Source organism: Pseudopodoces humilis, chromosome 2 (assembly GCF_049639895.1).
Source record: "Pseudopodoces humilis isolate 2021_Gansu_Grassland_sample_001 chromosome 2, ASM4963989v1, whole genome shotgun sequence".
NCBI classification, from domain to species: Eukaryota; Metazoa; Chordata; class Aves; order Passeriformes; family Paridae; genus Pseudopodoces; species Pseudopodoces humilis.
The window spans coordinates 69,431,418-69,453,926 of NC_142201.1; the positions used below are offsets into that span (position 1 = coordinate 69,431,418).

At 38.7% G+C, this 22,509-nt stretch overlaps 1 protein-coding gene across 3 annotated transcripts in view; it reads left to right on the plus strand.

The window, feature by feature from the left end:
- Positions 1-22,509, plus strand: part of ATP8A2 (ATPase phospholipid transporting 8A2) — a 315,299-nt gene that overhangs the window by 100,314 nt on the left and 192,476 nt on the right. For all 3 annotated transcript variants that reach the window (XM_005516272.3, XM_088050971.1, XM_088050972.1), the window contains one exon: positions 17,406-17,578. In XM_005516272.3, the coding sequence (XP_005516329.3) occupies positions 17,406-17,578 (173 nt within the window). The remainder of the gene's footprint in view (positions 1-17,405; positions 17,579-22,509) is intronic.

Here is a 22,509-nt window from a genome sequence, read left to right on the forward strand (position 1 = left end):
TCAGAAAGATTTGCATAGCATTGTGGCTTGCACAGGAAGGTGTTACCTTCACCTACAGAATTTCTTCAGCATATGCACCATGTGCATTTTTTTTGTAAATCTGTGTTTCAAACTCTCGAGCACAATTACAGGAGACAATGCCTGTGAAGCTCTGAAAAACTTTGAAGGTTCTCAGGATCTTCTGAGATCCTGATTCTCCTGCAGAAGAAGGGATGCCTATGCCCTGCCAGTGATGTCATGCTGATTACTCCCAAAGAATGGGCCGAAAGGTGCTGTCAGCTTTTCGGACTAAACCAAAAGTTACCTAAGACTCAGAATGTTCCAAAGCATTGCTATCGTGTGCTTCAGCTGTACTAAAAGATAATGAGGTATGCAGGTACTGCTGGGAAGACAAGAACAAGCCTGGCACTGCTAATGCCATGTAAGTGCTTTGAAGGTACATCTTGTGCGTTGCACTAGAGAGGAGGCTGTGGCTTTTATCTCCCCTGCTGTCATCTGCCCACATGCATTCAGACTAAGTTAATATTCTGGAAAACTGGTCAATGTGAGCAAGCTCAGTTTGAGCCAAGGATTGGCTCCCCTTCAGAGGGGCATCTGTAACAGTTCTCTAGTGCCTTGTGGCTAGTAAGTTACTCCAGTTACCACTCAGCCTGGAATTGTAATCAGCACTTCTACCACTGGGGATTTCCAAAGGAAGCTAACTAGGAAAGCTAGGGAAAGAATACACATTCTATTGTACAAAACTTTTACTATTGCTTAAATTTCTGATTTTCGTAATCTAGAAATATACATCAAGCTAATAAGCAGTTACATAAGGAACAGAGTCTAGTAATCAGGTAAGTCTTGAAAAATTTTAGGTAGAAGGGATTTAGTGGTTTTTTTGTTTGTTTTTGAGGAACAAATAGGATCTTTCATAACTCCAGGTATTTGCTAATCTGCATAGAAAGTTAGTTGTATGGATGTGGAAAATATACAGCTCTTCATGTGAAAAGCTGCTTTGATTTGAGTGTACTGTGTAGAATTATAAATGAAAGAATATAGGTGTTACCTAGACCTGTAGGTTTAAGTACACACAGGACTGTGTAACTTAAGTATTAGATTACCACTTTTTCAGGAAGTAATACTAATAGGTTTGAGCTGTGAGGGGTGAATGAGTTGGGCTGGTATTTTTGTTTCATCCTGCTTTTCACTTTCCAGAATTCATTAATGACTGTTCTCCCTTATCTGTGGCTCTGTTTTTTCTGTCAGTGTTTTCTGGCACTGTGATAGTTGGTTTGGATGAAGTGGGGGTACGTGGACCTGAAGGAATGCAAGGACCCTTAGGAGTGCTAAGAAAATGTTACTGAATAACTCTTCTTTCTATAAGTGGAAACTGTGCAGTGGGAAGGCTAGGGAATGCTCTTAAGAAACTCAAACACACTGTTTTCAAAGTAACTTTTCCATTCATATTTAAAGTCATAGTAGTGGTCATTTCTGACAAGAGCAAATTTTAGGCAGCTGGTATTTAGCAGATGTGGGCTGATGCCTTGTCCGTGCTATAGGACAGAATAGATCATATTACATAAAAATAGAAAGGAAGAATGTGTTCCCTGAATTCCATCTAAAAATTGTTGTCTCGTTTGTCAAAGTCCTCATATGTTAGAGGAAAATGACTGCAAACAAACACCATTTCTCTTAAAATTGCTAATGATCTTTACATATGTGAAGGCTTATATCAATAGATGATCACAGGGTACTATCCAGATCTGTTTTCTGTTGTGTGGGTAACGATAGAAGCATGGCTTCAGCTGAATGGTGAGGGAAGTATCTGTTGGCTTTGAAGATGGGATTCTCTGCAGCATACTGATGTGCTTATTTCTGTTAAGCACAAGAGACCATGGAAATATAAGGATGTGTAATCAAATGTTAAATGGATTTTTTTAAATGAGACACTACCCATGAAATGCAGTTTTTTCTGATATTAAAGCACAATGGTGCAATTTTAGAGGAAAAAGATTAAGCTGGTGTCTGATGTATAGATAAGTTTTGGATAATAATCCTCTTAATTGGCGTGGCTAATACTGCACATAGAAAGAATTAAAATTTGTCTTTTGTTTTGAGGGGTAAGAACTAAACAGTCCTTTCTTCTTCAAGATACTTTCATATCTGATCTTCTGCTTTCATTGGCGGAAACTTGTTCATGCAAGTTTGTCTGGGGGTTTTAAGAATAAGCAGTCTTCCCTTACTGGTGTGGAGCCAGCCTAAAGCAACAGGATTTATTAATCTGAGTGTGAACTTAATGAAGACAGTAGAGAACTAGCTGCTTCAGGGTGACAGGGTATATCTTGATCATGTATTCAGAAAACAGAGAGATATAGGTATCTGTGGTCTTACTTTTGTGGTTCCTATAATGCTGACTTGGTACTACTTTGTTAAATAATTTTTTAAATATTGTTTCATTTTTCATAATAATTAGAGACTCATTCTTGCAACTGAAGCTTGATTGCTCCAAGCCTTCTCATCAGTCACATAAAAGAATACATTTCCTTCACAGGGGAATTAAGGAAAAAAAAAAAGATGTTTTACATCTGGTTGAAGATAGAAAGCATCCCACAGAATTTCTCTGGGTTGATTGGTCTGTCAGAAACTAGAATTAAGCAGTTCTGCAGCTGTATGAATTTAATACCTGACTAAGTGTAAGTTCCCTCTGCTTTTTAACCTTCTGCATAGAGTAGAACCAGACAGAGGAATCTTGTAGAAATCTCCAGAATTTTTATATAACTTTGTCACAATTGTTGTAAGCTTTTCTTTAATGAAAGAATGTGTCAAGGTGCATTTTCTCATTATCTCTAATTTTTTAACTGACATAGTGATGTTAGAGGATTAGTGTTGCTCTTTCATATTTACTAAGTGTTTCTAATTAGCTTACCCTCTACACATCTTAAGTAGTGTTTGCAATCTCTCCATGTGTTCAAGACAAAACTGATTTGGATATCTTGAATTTCCAGCTAGTTCCCAAATCCTAAAATATTATAACCCATGTTCTAACTGGGCTTAAAAGTCACAGTTCTGGAGGGTTAGAATATAATGTTTTTTTGGAGAGCTTTGGGAATGAGTGTTAGAGCTGTGGTGATTCAGATATCCTCCTTGAAGCTTCCATCATGTTGAGTTTTGGTGGTATCTATGTATGCTTATTTTGTACTTCAGATTTTCAAGCTAGCCACAGTGAATCTTTCCTCTGATTTGAAAGATTGAGGAATTTGCTGTCTGTTACTAATTCAAGTTCTTGTCTAGAGTACAGAATTCAATGAAACAAGAAGATACAGTTATTTGTAGAAAGACAAGGTATCAAATTCTGTGGTATAACTTGGGACCACTTACCTGGCTAATGGTGACCAAAGTTGCCTGGCTTCAAGAATTCTGTGTTCTCAGGGTGCACGGGGGTTGGATATGGAGTTTAGTAGAACTCTAGAAAAATATGGATGAATAAAGATAATTAATGGTTAAGGGGCTTTGTGAGATCTAGGCTGGTATGGTAATATTTGTCTGGATTAGAGAATTAATGTTTCACTACTGGATTAGAGAATTAATGTTTCACTACTTACCTGTAAATAACATAAGGAAAGGGGGGATGGGTTCACAGCTTAACTGGCTGACTCTTCAAAAACTTGTATTTTCTTTTCAAGTTATTAAAACTTAATTGGTCTGTGTATAGTAGGTTTAATACTATCAGCTTCTCAAGGGAATTCTAGCTCCATCCAGGGCTTGACAGACAAAATCTGCAGTTCAATACACAGAGTTAATAGGTTCTGTAAATATTAATAAAAGAAATCTATTGTATCACTAAATCTTTAGGGAAATTACTGGGATGGTTTAATTTTTAAAAAAGAAACATAATCTTGATGATTTTGTGGAGTTTTCTTACTAAAATTATTTTTAGTAATTGAAGTGGGTATCATATTTATTAGATAAACTTTAATAAAATCTTCAGATGTATTGGGTAAACTTACAGGAAACTAAGTGTGTTTTTAAAACTCAAGGAAAAAGAGGTCTTTGAAAAGTTAGTATTCACTTCAGGGAATGGTGTTTGACTAGAAAAGAGAAGCTTGCCTACGGCTTTCTTTATATTCTTATCTTAAAAAAAAAGAAGTAAAAAAGCTGTCATGATGAAAGCAAATCAGGTGTTGTGTGCAGCTTCTCAGCTGAGTGGATACCAGTATCTTTGCTGGGCAACACTTAATGCCTGGAAAATAAGATGTGTTTCTAGTTCTTTCTAGAACTAGAAGCAGTGAGACGTGAGCAGTGCAGCAGCAGAGGTACTCTGGCTTCCTGAGCTACCTGTGGATGTCCAGGAAATGTCTGTTTGCACTAAATGTAGATGGGAATAGAACATTTAAGTTGTCTGGACTAGGATCAGCCAAATTAAAATGTTGTCCATTATCATGCAGAGATGAACTGTAAATTATACTTATCTGAAATGGTGTGGTACAGCCCTAGCTCATAATACATTAAAGAGATTTTCAAACAAAACCAGCATCTATGTTCAGGCTGCCCTATGGCCTCTAGATGCGTTTTGCCATGCAATCGTTCCTAACAGTGGCAGTTGCCAACAAATACATGTCAGTTTTAATGTTTTGTTGCTTTTAAATCTGCAAGGAATAAGCAAGCCTCTTACTAGGGGAAGGGATAAAATGGGTTATTTGTGGGAGTCTGGCAAATTATAGAGTAGCTGGAAGAAGATCCACTTTCCTCTGTGGGTTCATTACCTGATATTAGCAATTTTACTGAACCCTTTAATGCAGGTAGGCAAAGTATTTTTGAGAAGCCAAGTAAGGACAGTGGAGAAATCCAGTGGAGGGAGGGAAGATGGTTGTTTAGTTTGTTGGGTGAGTTTTTTTTTTGTACGAGGGAAGTAGGTGAAGCTTCTTAAGAAATGGAAATTATTTAGCTAGTTGAGATTACAAACACAAATTACAAATGCTTGTCTAGCATCTAGGAGCCACATGAACCTTCAGTAAGGAAAAGTGCAAATTAGAGAGGTAATTCTGGCAGTAGATGTTAGAAAATACGTTTGCTAAGAAGGAATTGTTGCTATTTGTCAATATACTGGGAGCTGAGGTGCTGTGCTGAAGGCAATAAAAAGTTGTTGCTGTAGATGTTGTAGGGGAGGGTAGTCATCTCCCATGAGCATAGATCTTCAATATAACCTCTTTTGGTGGTCACCTAGGGGAAATTCTCAAACAAAATGTTATTCAAAACAGTGGTAGTCATGTAGGACCAAGCATGCATCTAACACATATTTTAATTTTGCAAGAGACAAAACACTCCTACTTAGACTGCCTTAATCTCTGCACATGGAATTAGTTACCTTGCCTGTCCACTGCCCTAACTGCTGTGCATTGTCTACTCAGTGAACATAAAGTCCTGCAATGCCTCTTGTTTTCATCACAGAAGCCTGTGCTAAATTGCTTGGTTTCTTACTTGGGTTTTGGCTATTAATTTACACACTGTCATTACTGCTGTGTTAGTTTTTCTTCTTTTTCTCTTTTTTTTTTTTATCTAAGGAAGCTTGTTACATATGTGTGCTCAACAGAAGCCTGGTATTAATATCAAGTACAATAGACTTCATATTTTACAAACTAAACATACTAAATAACATGGACTAAAATAGGAGGAAAAATGTTTGGTGTGGGATTTTGTCTTTTTTTTTGTTTGGTTGGTAGTTTGTGGTTGTGAGGGTTTTTTTATTCTAATAAGACATTGAATACAGTCTACTATAAAAATGGCCAGTGTGGTTTTAAAACCATGTCTGCTGCCTCATCATGCAGGTTCAGTAATCTTGAGTTTGGGCTCACATGTGCAGTTGGCTGGTTACAATATTCTTTTCCATTAAACATTTTTGGATCATATCATGCTTTATGAGCAAAGGTTAACTAGGGCCTGAAGGAAGCTCGAAGCAGCAAAGTATAGATGTGTTTGTAGCAGAGACGACCACTGGCCAAACCCAGGATAATTACTGCTCCATATTATTTAAAGATATGCCTTTTGTTGTTTAACTCTGCTAGTGTCATCCAAAAGATGATGTTCTGCCCTGATTTATATGTCCAAAATCATTGTGGCTGAATTCTTATCTCCCATATGGTTTCAGTTCACATAATCAGAAAGGCTGTGTGATGTAAGAATGAATATTTTGGTCTGGGAGTTGTGAATATTGTTATCTTACCTGTGTGTTTCTCTGCATTGGCATTGGAGCTCTGAAAATCTTTATGGTGCTGTCTTTTGAAAGAGTGTATTTGCATAGAATTTTTTTAATGGGTGAACATGATCATCTTGTCAGCTAATGGAATAAGCTTAGTGAGGGAATGCAGTGTCTGGATACTTGAGAGTATAAATGGGATAAATGGGGCTCAGCATTTCTCACTTTCAGGAGTCTTGCATACAGTCTGAAAAACTGGTTATTTTTGGGATTTCTGATTCTTGCAAGAATTCATTGCCCCAAGTAAAGCATTTGTTAACTTGGTTGGGAGAAGGCTTTTATGGATTTTGTTTTATATCTAAAGTATTAAATTGCTGAAACCAATTGTTACAATGATCATAAGGTTATATAATATCAATACTGTTTCAATGAGTAGTTATTTGTTTGGGAACTCTCCCATAGATTATATACAATATTGGAACTTCAAGATTACTAAAACAGTTGTATGAAGCTATTTGAAAGCTATCCTTAGTGTCTGGCATCAGGAGAGCTCTTACAGAATGGTCCTTGGATGCAACTGTTCAGGCTCTGAACCAAGCAAATGCATCTCCTCTCCATTCCTCTCAAGCACACTGCCTGGGATTGTTGTCTCCTGTGTAGCTTTGAAAGTAGGAAGTCACGAAATTATAAACTGAACACATGTAATCCTTTGGATTTGCAGTGTGTCTGGAATTTCAGTTCTGGCTGAACTATGGCTGGTGAAGAAACTGCCTTAAACATGTGATGTGATGGCAAGGGCAAATAGCCTTTTAATGTCACTTCATGTAGAATTAAATAGGTCTGTGTTTAGCAAAGGCCATTTTTCTATTTCTGTGCTCCTTGGAAGTGCTTGAAATGCTCAAAACTTTACTGCCCTCCCCCCCCCCCCCCCAAATAATCTTAGCTAAGAAAATGACTAGGGAACAAGTGAGTGGAGGCTTTTGCTTCCTTTTGGCAAAGCTGCCCTTGTTCATGCTTGTTTCCTTTTCTACCACTATCATGGTTGAAAGGCCAGACCATGACCAGGCAGTGCTGCCTGTCTGAAGCTGCTGTCAGGAGATGTGTGCTTGTTCATGCACATCACCCTTCCCTAAATGTATAGCCTGTGCTGAGAAGGTAATAGTATTTAAGAGAGACAAGTAGCTTAAAATAATGTCAGGCTACTGGCTGATGTTTAGAAAGCTCTTGATGCCATGTGCCAGCATCTCTTATACACCCTTAACTTTTCATATTTTATCATGTTCTCATGTTACTGTCTCATATTCACATTTTTAAAACCCTTTACATAGGCTTCAGGCTCTTTAGGAGCCTCCAACCATTTGATTTTATCATTGAACCTAGTCTCGTCTGAGTAGTTGAAGCTGTGCTGTAGTAGCAAACTTTTTTTATAAGATAGGTACAAAAATTATTTTGACTTTCGAATTGAAGTAAAATTCAATATAAAAAGTGACAATTGTATGGCAACCTCTGGACTGCCTGTGGGGAGCTGTCCATAGACCCAGGCCCCACATCTCCAGAGACTTGAGGAGAGGTGAGGGGAGGCTGTATCCTGCTGCTGGCTCTTCATGTGCCCTGTGGCAAAGGATGGGCTTGAGGAGCTGCCTGCCCTGTGCCCTGTCTCAAGGATGGAACTGAGGGCAAGACTGGGGATTTGGATCTGTGCCACATCTAGTTTGCCATTGCTCATATATCTGCTGCCAGTCAAATTAAAACTAATTGCTCAAAGAAAGCTTGTTTATATTTGCTTTTTCAGAACTTTTTATTTTTCATATAACTGTAGAATGGTGTGAGTTGGAAGGAACCTTAAAGATCTAGTTTCAACCCCTTCTGCCATGGGCAGGGGTTCCATTCCCTAGATCAGATTGCTCAGGGCCCCATTCAACCTGGCCTTTATTGAACATGTCTGGGGATGGGGTTTCCACAAGCTCTCTGGGCAGCAATTTTTGTCTTTTTGTCACTGTAATCTACGGTGCTCAAATTGCGAGACAGAAGGATTGCATTTCTTTTGGGGTTTTGAATGTAAGTAGCATTGAGCATGAATTGATCTCGGTAAAGTTCTCTTAGAAAATCTAATCTTCAGACTTTGTCTGACAAAAATGTTAAAGCTGGACAATCTTGAGGTATTTACCTGATGTTATTGTTGTGAAGTACTAATTTTGTAATCAAAGTGCAACAGAAGAGTTTACATCATGACAAATCTTATTTGAGCAAAACTAGTAGTAGTTTGACGGGTTGACATGCATAGTTTTGTCATGCTTTTCTCATTTCATGATCTAATGCTTTGTAGATAGTTCAGTTATGGGTCTTGTATCAGCTGAACAAACACACAGCTATCTGGATTTCTGGTATTCTGATATTATAACACTAAATTCTTTAGTTTTCATAATTTATGCGTCGTGCCAGTGCTCGTGTTTTGGATAGCTCTCCTGTTACTTTCAGTTGTTAAATGAGAGTTATTTGAGCCTACAGATCTAGGAGTGTTCAGATAGTGAAGATCTCTGTGATCTAGCTGGAATGTTTCCCAGCATCTTGCTTGTGTAACCCAATAGGGTTTCTCCCCTTCCCTGATATGTACCTGTATTTTAGCACGGGAATTTATGGGTTTAGAATATTGTAGTCTTAAGGTTAGCACTTGCTACTGTCCTCTGCTTGGATACAGAGGTATAGAGCTCTGGCTTTTAGTTTTGGGACACGAGGGAAAATCCAGTTTCCCTATATCCTTGCTGTTCCAGCTTTTTGATCTCTGTTTCTTCTTCTGACAGTCTGTGTTTCCCAGGTGTGGGAATGTCCGCGTCCCTGTCCTTCAGGGCACGTGTAGGGTTTTCCTTGTTCAGTGTGTTCCATACCCTTCATCTGCCCTCGTGGGGCAATTTAGGTGCTGTTTAGTCTTAAACAGGAGTATGGTCAGGCTTGAGTGCCTCTTTCCAGTTGTCTGGTAAGGAGCTGGGAATTGGCTTGCAGGGGAATGCTGCCTTGCTCTCTGCTTGCTAGGCTCTGCTTCATTAGAAGTCCTGAGAGGGCACAGATGGGACCAAGGCCAGGAATGAAGCGTCCAGGACAGACTGTTGCACCCTGCCTACCACTGAGCAGCTGCCAAAGGGCAGGAAGCCTGACCTAACTCTTTAAGGAGTCAAAGTGATCTCAGTTGCATGGAAACAATCAATGAATGTACGTGTTCTCAGTTTTTGAGAGGCTGTTGGGGAATAGGAAAGGTCATGGGAGTACAGCTTGTATCAGATCCTTCTGGAAACCCCCTTCTATGTTGTTTTATTGCCTAGTCAGCCCTGGGTAAAAGGGAAAAATACATATTCCAAGGAGTGTGAGTAACTTCTGATGCTTGTCATGCTGTCAGGGTAGAAGAAAAATCTCAAAGGGTATTTCAGGAACTGCGAGTTCTCTCATATTTCTGTTCAATACACGTATTGTTTCTAAATCAAAAGCAGGGCTTTAAGCAAACAACCTGGGTTAAAAGCAATCTGCTTCTTAAAAGTCAGTTTTATTACAGAGCTTGCCTGTCTTACTCAGTGGCTCTGAACCTTTCTTGGCTTTGCTTGGAGAAACAGATTTGATAGTACGCAAGCACTTGAAAGGAAGACTAATATGACAGGTTGGCTTGTTGTATGTGTGGGACTGTCTCGAGTAGCTTAGAGTTTACAGTTTGCTGTTTGGCTTAATTCTCAAAGCAGTTTCCTTTTACTTAAGTATGGGAATAACTTTGGCTATGAACTCTGACAGAGGCATGGCCTCTGTTACTTACACTACCATCCAACTGAACTATTAACTGCACAGATGCTAGTAGCAGCTGGTTTTTTTTTTTTTAAAGGGGGATTTTGGAGAGGAAATTAAGAGGGGAAGAGTACAAATAATTGAAGCTATAGCTTCCGCTAGCCCTATTTAAATTTTATTAGTCTTTAGAGAGAGAAATTCTGTCATTCCAGTTTTATTTTGATGTCTTACAAATTGATGTTACCTTACATGAAAGGGTAAAATCAAAACTTTCTTTTTTCCAGACTACACGTGTAATGTGACTTGAAAATATGAAGTAATTTTGTCATAGTGAAGACTAGTTTTGACACATGCATGTGTCTGTGCTGGAAAGGTAACTGCATCTTGAGGCAATCCTGTTTTGTACAAAGCAGTCTACTCAGTATTATGCATTCCTTATGTATAGCATTCTTCTGGAGAAGAGATGAGCTCTGTCATCTCATCAGTATTTTGTTGTGGCAATCAGTCTTTTATACATCAATAAACATGGATTCCTTACTTGCTAGCAATGACAAAACTCCTTTGATGTAGTCCTGGCTGCATCTTGTGGCTGTTCTTTGTCTCAGGAAAGTGCTGATCTCATTGAGTCAGGATGACTGTATTTTATTTGTAACAACCAAGATGGTATAATAGTGATAATATATGTACGCTTTACTTTGTGTATATAAAAAACCCCCTACAGAGACATAAATAAAAAGCCAGTATCTGTAGCAGAGATCTGAATCTTTACAGCATTCTACCTGAAGGCTTAGGGGTGACCTAATTGCCTTCCTGTACCTGAAGGGAGGAGCCTGCAAGAAAGTTGGAGAGGGACTTTTTGCAGGAACATACAGTGACAGGACAAGGGGGAATAGCTTCAAACTGGAAGAGTTTGGTTTAGATTACATGTTAAGAAAAAATGCCTTACTTTGAGGGTGATGAGACCCTGAAACAGGTTGATCGGGGAAGTTGTGGATGCCCCATGTCTGGAAGAGTTCAAAGCCAGGCTGGATGGAGCTAGATGAACCTAGTCTAGGCATGGGGTTGGAACTAGATGATCTTTGAAGTCCTTCCAGCCCAAAAAGTCTTGTGATTTCATATAAGGAGAAAATACCCTCTTTTTTGGGGGCAGTGAGGGGTAAATTATAGACTGACTTGTGTGTCACATACCACATACCATTGTTATTTTCATGGCTGAATTCTCTTCAGCTGTTTGGGGGCACTGATGTGTGTTGACAGCTTAAAGCAGAGCAACCCAGAAGCCTGTGGTTCAGAGTAACAGAAGATTTATCCATCAGGTTGAGAAGTGGGCTTTTATCTCCGAGTAATTATTTGGCAGAAACATAACTTCCTGAAGGTCTAAACAAGAGTGGGCTTCTGCTTTGTTTGCTTCCAGGAAAAGCTGATTTACTGTATTCCAAAGAGAAAAAGTAGAAGGAAATAAAAAGTCTGTTCATTTGAATTAATTTAATAAAGCTAAAATATCAAAATATAAAGACACTGAATCATTCTAGCTTATTAGCAAAACTAACAGACTGCTTCCTCTTGGCAGAGTAAGGTTGATTTTAGTAATCTTACAGATGTTTTGGTGTCCAGAGCAAGCATTTCTTCTTTGTTCTTTCCGTGGTATGAGATATAAACTTAATGTGCACCATAAACAGTTCTCTGATCAAATATCTAACATATATTGGAAGCAATAGATAGACAGAGTCACCTACACAGAGCAGTTCTGGACTAAATGAAAATTGTGTAATAAGCTTAATGCTGTTCTTAGTGTGAAAAGAACAGGGTCGTGGCTATAAAATTTGAAATCTTTGGTTGTCCCAGGATACACATGCTTCTTGCTAAAGTTAGAAATATTGAAAAATGTCAAACTGAACAAATGTGGTATTGTCTTTCGTAACATTTGAAGAACATTTGATGAATTGCCCTTTTGACTGTAGTTGTTTCTATAGTTGTTTCTTATGCTGCCAGCTTTGCCCTCTTGGAACTCAAAGAAGGATTGCAAAAGACTCATGGGTTTCAAGATGGTGCCTTTGGCAACCATGCTGCACTGGATAACTACTTAGGATGTCAGTTCTTTGGTCTGAGAATGCTGAGACTTTTGTCATTTTTCTTGATTTTTTTTTTTTTTTAATGAATTGGTATTTTAGTCAAGATTCAGTGAAGATTGGCATTTTTAAAATGCCACTGCTAAATCAGAATTTTTCTCTTTAATGTGAAGAAAAAGTAATGCAGAAAACTTCAGGTTTTCTTTCAGAAGGCTGATATGAGGATCACCACTTCCGGCAGCACGCACTGCCATGTTATTTAATCTGCAAGGTGGGAGATGACTAGTTAGTGAAGTCTTAAACAGCCTGGTTTTAATTCTTAATTTGGCAAAAACCTCTCTTTGCTCCTAATTCTTCCCTCCTTCTCCTCTTCTCCCCTGCCCCAAAGCCTCTCCAGCTCTGGGATTGTAGGGGAGACTTCATATATATTCCATATTAAAGATGCTGCTTTGCTGAGAGCCTGAAGTTAAGTGGGAAGCCACCCGACATGTGATGTTAAGTTCTCTTGAGTACTTAACCAGGTACTTTTTGAATAGTCAGCTCTTTGAAGCTCCTCCTTGCCGTGATCTTGAACTGATCCTGCAGGTGCTTGAAGTACCTGCAGCCCTTTACACAGCATATGTGTTTGAGATGGTGTATCTGACTGACACGTTTGGAGATTGTTTTTCTGTGATCAGATGAAGTTTGTGAAAAGATCTGTTTAATTTTTCTTTTTAAACTATGTAGAATATGCCTGGAGATAGATATACAGATGACAGGACAGATGTTCCTTTGGGGTGTATATTGTTTCCTATTTAACCAAGTTTCTTGGCTCCTGCATAATAAATTTGTTGCAGAACTGGAAACATCTTTGAATCGTTCTCTACAGCACTTGATGGGTGAATTCATCTGGGCTTTCTAATTCATCTAGCTGGCCCTAGATACAACGTTCTGGTATGATCTGTTTATCATATATCTGGAGGCAAGATTTGGTGTGAATGTGTGATAACCTGAGACTTGCTATGCAGATTAAGGACTCTTTGTACTGAGATCTTTTAAATTATTTGGCTAACTGAAGGAATTTCAGGTTGAAGTTTGATTCATGAAATTAAAGTTATGAAAATTATTTGAGCCATCTGATATCTCTGGGTCCTCCATGCAGTGCTTTTCTTGGCATGGTAGGAGATCATATTCATCAAGCAGAAGTGTGGTGTTATTAAATAAGCAAGTTCCACTGTGTCAGATCAGTGACAGTCATTTGATTGACATGTTTTAGGAATGGCTGTGAGGTGTCATTGGGGTAGTCACACTGTGTGTTCTTATTTGTTTAAATCAGCATGTGGCACAGGCTGAGCACTGCAGCAGTACTAAGCAACAGCCATTGATGGGCCTCTTTGTTAGTTTTCCTCTTAGTTTTGATCTTTCTTAAAACAGGAAATTGAGGGTGTACAACTGGGATCTGATCTTCCTTGATCCATTTGCTAAATGGTTTTGTATGTACAGGATGAATTTGAAGAGGATCCTGTATTGTGAAAGTACTCAAGCTTCCTCTAAACTGGGAGATGTTGGTACTATTTCTTTTGAAATGTGAACTAGTGAAGTATTCACAGTTAGTCTTTGGCTTTTAAACGTTTGCCTGGCTCTCAGCTAGAGTGTCCTTGTATCCTCTGCTTCTGTAAAGCTAAGGAAGGGATGAACTCTTAAAATTGGGCTTTAGAAATGTGTAATTTTCAGGGTCTTCTTTCCAGAGTGCTGTTTTCAGTGAGTTAATAAACAAAACAACCTCCCTGCTAATATTTCTACTTCTGGCTTTAGAAGAACCTTACAGGTGATGTATTTTCAGGAATACAGCCTGCTTTGTACCCCATGCACTGCCTCATCTGTTGCACTGTGTAGCAAGATGAATGTCCATACTGCTGTCAGGTTTGATGATTTTTTTAATTTTTTTTTTTAGCACTGTGATACGGTTTTAAGAGTAGAAGAAAGCTAGAGTGGTTTTGTGGATATTCTTAAGACTTTCCCTATTGTTGAGAGAAAGTGTGCAAATTCTTCTCTGAAATTTTTTATGAGTTGAATTTGGAGGTCCATGTTGTTGTAGAGTTGATTTCATTACAGCATACATATTCCAATATTGGTAAATAAGTATTTTAAACTCTACTGATGTTTTGAGTATCCATTTCATGGTCTGTAAACCATGGATTTGTATCATTATGTAAGCAGGCGTCACATTGCACCTAGGAAACACAACTGTGTTTGAATTGGTATTTCCATCCCCAGCTAAATTTTGGGAGTACACAGCAGCAGTTAAATAACCAACAGTTTGAAGACTGATCAATTGTAGGAATCACAAAAGAGAGGGAACAGAGCAACATGATAACAAGTCCTGTAGCTGGACTACTGCTGTAAACATAAAGTAATCTTCACTAGGCTTTGTGGCCTTATGCTTTGCACCCTTCCTTATAACTAGCTTTGGAAGAAGCTGGGTGCAGCTGGGATTTTTCCTGAGGTTTTAGGAAGTGAGAATACACAAGCATGCTATCACAAGATTTGTTAAAGATCCTGAGTGTACAATCCAGAGTAGACCACACAAACTCTGCTTCAGGATGTTTTTGTTTTCTGTCTGTCAACAAATGTAGTCTGCTATGAAGATTATAATAATGAACTAATAATGTTACTGCATATTCTCTATGGAAACTATGCGCACAGAGAACAATAAAATCTGAAAGTTTATTTTAAGGCAGTAATGCGAGTAAATGTTCTGCTGAAGGTTTGTATTTGTGGTTGTGACTTGTTAAAATGGAAATGGAAAAACAAACAGGAAGAGCAGGTGGGATAGGTTTATTATGGAATATAGGACTATGTCTTGAATTTAACTCAAGCAGAGAGACCGTATCAACCTTAACCCTTAAATGCATTTGTCAGAATTATTCATATATTTAGAAACAAGTCCCCCCCCCATCATGGCAAAAGTTTAAAGTAGAATAAAAATTAATTAAAACCTGATTTCCTTAGCTTTTTCAATTTGAGCTCTGTAGTTGACTTGTTACAATCTGATTTTTTTTTTTCATATTTGTTCTCTGACACTTGGTGGTCTTATGAAAGAGTTTTTAAGCCCTTATAAAGCTCTAAACTGATAATGTTACTCTGATTCAACTGACCACTTAAACATGTGCTTATGAAGTGTCCATTTTTATTAGAATAACCCTCTGAATCAGGGCTACTAAACAGATGGACTTTTCATTTTTTGCACCTTCTGACTTTTAGGTAAAGCTGTATATTTTTAATATTTGATGGAAATTGATATGCCAGTACCATAAGGTTTGATTGGCAGGCACCTCTCTGGGTTTCCCCAGAGCAGCTGGATGCTCTGTGCTTGGGAAGGAAAACCAAGTTTATTATGGCTAAGTGAAAAACTTGCTATATTTGTTCCTAACATTCTATTTCTGTCAGAACTCCTGACAAACTTAGCATTTAGGCTTGATGGATACTCAGTAAAAAAGGCAGGGGTGTATTCCACAGGTGTGAGTTTATCCAGATACTTCCTTAGGATTACTATTGATTTCTGCTTCATCATGCTTGTTCTAATAAAGGATTGATTTAGTCTTGCTTGATGTGACTCAAAGAAACTTATCCCTTGATGTCAAGCACAGAGTAAAAGCGAGGGATCAAAGTAGGGATTTTTTACTCTAGTTACCAGTAATTAGTTGCCCACAGAAGGATATAGTTCCCCATGGTTTCCAAATGTTTGTTCCTGTGCTTGCTTGGAAGGTCTTCATTATATATCCAGGAGAATGGGGTCTGGTTTATTTGGCTTAATTGCACTGGCCTATAGGAGCAATAGTTGGTTTTCTTTTTTAAAACACAGCAATTTTAAGTAGTTGGAAGAAACAGAAATAATAATTCATGCTTTTTTTACTGTGTAAGCTGTTAGGCTGTAAGTTAGCCCCACATATGGAGGAGTAGATTGGGAGTTTTACAAACTGCTGGTAAAATGCAATGCCTGATCTGTAATCCTTGATTTATACTGTTCTGGGGTATTATTAACAGTGTTACTAATTCTGTGTCATCTTACATGTAAGATGAGTAAGTTCCATGACCAGGGCATGAATTGAATGAGACTTATCCATAGCTGTGATAATAAGCTATGGAGAGACTAGTAACCTCAACTGATGAGAAATATCACCTTTTATAAGTTCTGTGGCTTTTTCTTTCGAGCAATAGATGATGGATTTTCAGCAACCCTCCTGAACCTTGCCCTCAGATTCTCCTCTGTCTCTGTAGGGAGAAGTGCTTGGGCCCTGGCCTTCACCCTCCGTTGGGTCAGGTGAGAAATAGGGGTGTTCCCTCTGAAGTGCCCCAAGTGCTAGACAGGGAATAAGGGCAGGGAGTTCTCCCTTGGCTTCAAATAGTCAGAGAAGCATTTAATCCTGTGTGTGCATTCAGGAGAAGCACAGGGGTTAATTCTGCACTTGAGAGCAAGAAAAATGTTTGAGCAAGACTGAGAGGAAGCAGTAAAGAAAAAGAAATGACACTCTAAGATCCCAGGGGCAGGGGCTCTTGGGATAAAATTCTATTATTGATAACATTACCCAAAGTGTATCCGTTTTACCATCCTTGGAGTTTCTGTGAATGTTGTCACTGCACAGTAGTGTAGAACTAGATAAAACAGTTTTCTTCCCAAAAGACTTACCCTTGTTTTCCCAGCACTGGTCTCTAATGGTTTAAGCACAGTCATCTACTTTGTGTTAGATTTTCAGGTACAGTGTAAATAAAGTCATAAATCTAATCACTCTCATTTTAATGGGGAAACAGGGAATTATGCCAGGAGTTGTTCTTAAAGAAGGAGCAAAAGGTAATCTGTGTCTGAAGTGGCTGAACTGTGTTCTCTGTAACACTCATTAATCTAATCTGTAAATTTGTCCCCCAGTTCGGGGCTAGCTTTCTAGTGAATCAGAGTGAGTTTGATTACCATACTAGTGAGTGGGGTGAGAGAAAATGAATTGCAAAGCAACTTTTCCTCTTTCCCCTCAACCTTCCCCTTTGTGCAAAAGTGGCCTGATTATTTTTCTACCTGTTTGGCCCAGGAAAGCTGATGTATTTGGGCTGCAGTTGGGAAGGCTGTATCACGACTGCTTTGGGCACATCCATCATGCAGGACTGTGTGGTAAAGATGTTGGAGTCTGCTCTGAAACAAGATGTGTTACTAGGCAGGCAGAGGCAGCTTTTGCTGATTTGTGACACAAGTCAGTATGTCTGCATGAGATACTGTCAACACACTAGCTCATGTCAATGCCAGTTTGGATGCATCTGTACTGGGCTCTGTTATCTAGACAGTATGGAGATACCTTGCTCTAGTTTGAATGCACTTTTCTTGTATGAAAGAAATATTTTCTTTCTGTTTTTTTTTTTTTCTTCAGGCAACAAGAGCTTCTCTGACTCAACATTGTACCAGTCTGGGGGAGTCACTGGGCAAGGAAAATGATATTGCCCTGATTATTGATGGCCACACACTGAAGTATGCCCTTTCATTTGAAGTCAGGCAGAGCTTTCTAGACTTGGCACTTTCCTGTAAAGCAGTCATTTGTTGCAGGTAAGGAATTTTGTGACATTTTTGGGTAAAAAAATGGGCATGAAGCCTGTGAAATGGAAGCTGGTATGCACACTGCCACACTTAAATATGCTGGAGAGCAGCTTGCTTAGTAGTGTCCTCCTATGGAGGAGGAAGCATGTCCTTCATTAAAATTGTGTAATCAAATAGTACAATTCCCTCTGCCAGTGTCAGTCCCAGCTGAGTCTGCTGTCTTCTATAAAGTGATGAAAGAACATGAGAAAACATTGTGCTTGATTGCCCGATTATAGTAGACACTGATGAGAAAGAGTGGTATGGATGTCATTTGTAATCAAAATGTTTGTGTGACTGTTCAGCTCAGCTCTAGAGAAGGTCTCTTGATGAATTTAAGTTTTTCTTGACTTCTAGTTGTGTATTATGTGAGCATATGATAGCTGTGCAATTTTCCCTATTAAAATGTTAGCCTACTGCTTGCTTTGTTAAGTCACAGCAGAGTTTGCTGCTGTTTGTGGATATAGCCATAGACAGACGTGGTCCTATGTCCTGCTTCGGAGGGAAGGAAATAAGAGCCCCAAGAAAATGAAAATCAAAAGCTGGCTTACTTTACTTTTTGTGTAGCAGGAAGGCTGCATCATTTTTAACTTTGAAAGATTATATTATTTGAGGATTTTGTGTGTTTGTGCTTATTGCTGGTATTTGGGGAGAACTGTGACCTAGAAGGGATTGTTGATTTAGGCAGGCAGGAAGTTTTATTTGCATTCTAGAAGCAAGGCCTGCTTTGTGGGAAATGACTATATGGAGACCTTGTACTACTTTTTTGTAGTCTACTTTTATGTGTGCACTCTTGTACAAGTATCACATGGCAAAAGCAGTGCACCTGAAATAGCTGAACCCTTGGACTTTTTATCTGACTAGTTTCTTTCCATTTGTTTTCTGGACTGCTGTACTGCATGATACTGGGGCTAGAGCTGTTCAATGTGTTCATTAATCCCCTGATGATTAGATGGAGTATGTCCTCAGCAAGCATCAACAAATGATACAAGACTGAAGCGTGATTGATAGCACTGAGGGCTTGTCTGACCTTCTGAGGTTCTTCAATAGGTTGAAGAACTAAGCAGCAGAACCTCATGAAGCTCAAGAAGGGGAAATGCAAAGTCCAATGCTTAAGGAGTTACAATCCCTTAAAGCAGTAAACTGTGGGGATTGCCGAGCTAGAAAGCACCTTTTTCCAGAAGGATCTTTGGGTCCTTGGTGGACAAGCTGACTGTAATGAATTCAGCAATGAATCCTAGTGGCGAAGCAGACTGGTGTTACCCTGGGCTGCAGTGTAAAGAGCATTGGTAAAGGTTGAGGGAGGTGATCCTTCTTCTCCACACTGGTAACTTCTGGAATGTTGTGTCCAGTTCTGGGATTGTTAATATAAGGCACAAACAGGTTTAATGGAGAGATTCCAGTGCAGGACCATGAAGATGACAAAGGGGCTGGAGCATCTGTCATACAAGGAGAATCTGAGAGCTGGAAGTGTTCAGCCTGGAGGAGGCTCAGAGGGGTTTGTATCAGTTTGTATGAACATGCAGTAGACATGAATGAAGATGAGGGAGACAGGCTCTTCCCTGTAGTGTTCAGTGATAGCAGTTTTTCTTCTGCTGCTGCTGAATTTTTTTTAAATTTGGGCAGTGGCCTAGAGGAAGAAGGCACAAAGTCATAGAGCAGAGGTCTCATTTCTGCAGGTATTTCATGGAGTTACAAGTGTTATACAGGAGGGAGCTAACAGAAGTGCAGCCATCTTCAGAACGCAGCAGGCCCCAATGTAGGGCCACTAAGAGGGCTGGAGTAAAGGTACCTGGGGCTTCAAGAACAGTGAGTACCCAGGAAGGGACCTGACCCTGTGTTGTGTTCTGTTCGAGGGAAAGTTAACAAACAGAGCAGATTGAAAACTCCTGCTTTCCTACTCCAGCACAATGCTTGGGCAGAGATCCTTCCAAGGCACTTTGTTAGTTTATTTCTCGAAGATTTGACAAATTAAGTCAAAGACTTATGTAGCTGGAACAAATCATAAATAGCAAATTATTAAAATTACACATCAAATATATGTAATTAGCTGAATATAATAAATGGTCCTGTTTTGCCAAGAGACATGCAATACTGGACATTTCCTCTTCCAGTATTTCATGAGGGCAGCCAACAGGAGTTTTATTTATTAGTGAATTAGCAAATTGAGGAACAATGCAAAAAAGTACTTTAAAGTATGAATCAAAGGGGAAGAGATGATGTAATTTCATAGCTTAAAAGGAGGAATGAAAATAATTGAGTTTTAAGTCCCCAGGGAAAAAGAGGAATGCTTTTAATAACGTTTAAGGCTTTTCAGGAACCTTCCAGTCACTTGCCAGGTGCTTGATACTGAAGGAAGAAAAACATATTTTTTTAATGCTCTGGGTTGTTTTTGATAGTACTCTGTATGTCAAATAAGGCAATGCACTCTGCACTTCACAAGAAGTTTTAAAATGGAATTTACAAAGAGGACATTTCAAATTAGAGTTAGCCTTCAAACAAAAATGTTAATTGGGAGGGGGATGTGGCTCTTTAACTTAGTGGTATGATGTTTAATCACAGTAGGAGGAGTTTCCTTGCTATTCTCAACATTGCACAAATTTGTGGGGCTTAATATTTCATAAATTTACTAAAACATTTTCATCTTCTCTGGGGAGTTTCAGCTGCATTTGCCATTCAATTTTTTTAAAAATAATATAGTTAGGACATACTGTATATTCATTTTCTGGGCTTTAGGCATAAACTGTAGTTGAACTTGGTTCTCAGGGGTAATCTATTAAAATGAAACTGTAGTAAACCTGGCTCCTTTTTGCATTAAGATCGAGAGATGGTATCTTCTGATGGGGTTAAGTCTTCCACTGTTACAGTGTCTCTAGCAGGCCACTGGCGCAGTGGAGAAAAATATACCCCTCGGGAGACTTGGTAAAGCTAGCAAAATCAAATCAAACAACTCTAAGAAAAAGCCTTGTTTGTTAAAAGTTTTTCCAGAGACTGACAGATCTCATTATCTTTCCTCACACTGACTGGGATGTCAGTATGTCAAGAGCAAGCAAAACTTACTTTTCAGTGGAAGTAAATGTTGTTTGGAAGGCAGTTGAACTCATTACTTCATTTATGAGATCTGAGCTGATGATTACCTGTCTCTGGTTTTCAAAAGTTCCTTTAATGGACCTGTTTTTAGAGATGTTTTGTGAGACACAAAATGTTAAGGCTTGGGTAGAAGTGAGATTATTCTTTTAATAACAAAATTGAGTTATCATTTGAAATTTAAAATTGATTTATCATTCATCTAGTGATTATACACTAGCTGGTAGGTACAGCATACTGTTGAATTTGGCTTTGAATATTAAAGTACCAGAGAAGTATATGAATTGTGTGTTATGGCATTTAATATTTAATTATTTAATATTTTTAAAAATTCAATATAATTTTTAATTTATATTTAATTCTCTACTGAAGAGCCTGCCTAGAACTGGAAGTATTTGTAGTTGGATTAATGCGGTGTTTCAGAAACACATTTTTATAACTATGCTTTGGGAACTTTTTCTTCTTGTTTTTGCATAAAACTTGTTTGCAGGTGGCATTGACTCTGCCTTTGTATGGGTTTAATGCCATATTAACAAGACATCCATCAGGAAGAAGAAATCCATCAGCATTTAAGAGATTCAATAATTCTAAGCAGTTTATAAATGCTTCAGTAATTAAAATTAATTGTTGGACAGCCAAAGTAGTCCTTTGTTTAATTTCTTTCACAGTTGTAAGCACAACAGAACAAACCTCTCCAGAGATGTGTAGCATCAGGCTGCACTGGGCTGCCTCAGTGTGAATCTTTTCTCTTTTGCTTGTATTACTGACCATTACAAAATGGATGTTTTTTAAACAACCCCCAAGCAACAGGAGAACCCTGTTCTACCTGTGTTGCTATTGCTTGTAGCATGCAGGGAGGCTGGGGTGAGGACACGAGCCCACATGCTCACTCTGAGAACAGACACTAAATGTTCTGAAATGAACATACTCTTTGACTGGAGTGTGTCTGCTTGGCTGTTGAATGGGTAGGAGTAGAATGAATTGAAAGCAGAAGGTTGGAGAACGGAAGACAAAAAGCAGCTTGTGAAGAGTACATGTTGCTTGCTAATTGTTAGAGTCACTTCACCAGCTAAGGAGAGCAGAGAGATGAAGAGACAAGAGGAAAGTTCTCTCAGCACTGCAAGTTGTAAGGCTGTAGCTGGGGTGCTTCTGGTCTTCCATCGTGATTTAGAGGAGACATTAATAACATAGCTGACAAAATGAACATCTGGAATGCTTCTTAAATATTTATTCCCCCAACTTGCGTATTGTGTGTTAGTATTCGACAAAATGATTATTCTGTGCTGTAGTTCAGTGTGTATTTATTTATTGAACCAAAAAAGTCTCTTGCTGGCTTTCATTAGATAAGATCCCCATTTTCATGACAAAAAATTGCAACTCAGTTCTGATTAAGAGTGTGCTAGCCAATTCTAATGTTAATTGGTCCCAAAGAAAATTATGGTTGTGTTACATTTTCCTGTATGTACATCTTGTGTTTCCCCTCATCTGTCACCTACTAAATAATCAATGCTTATTCTCTTGTTCTATTTCTGCCAACTCATGACAGCAATATTCATCTCATGACTTTGAAAACCATGAAGGAAGAACCATTCTGACAGCTTTAGTGTTTCTAGATAATTGAAGTGGGAGGAAGGTTTGCAGTTGTAGCATTACATGTTGCTCTCTGCACTCTTGAATGAAGAATACTCACAGATGATTAGAAACGATCACCTAAACTGTTCAGTGTGTGTGTAGGGATGTGTAAAGCAATCCTGGGACTTTCTTATGATTATTTTTCTTAAAAGCCTGTTGGCTTCTTTGCAAGAGCTAAGTAA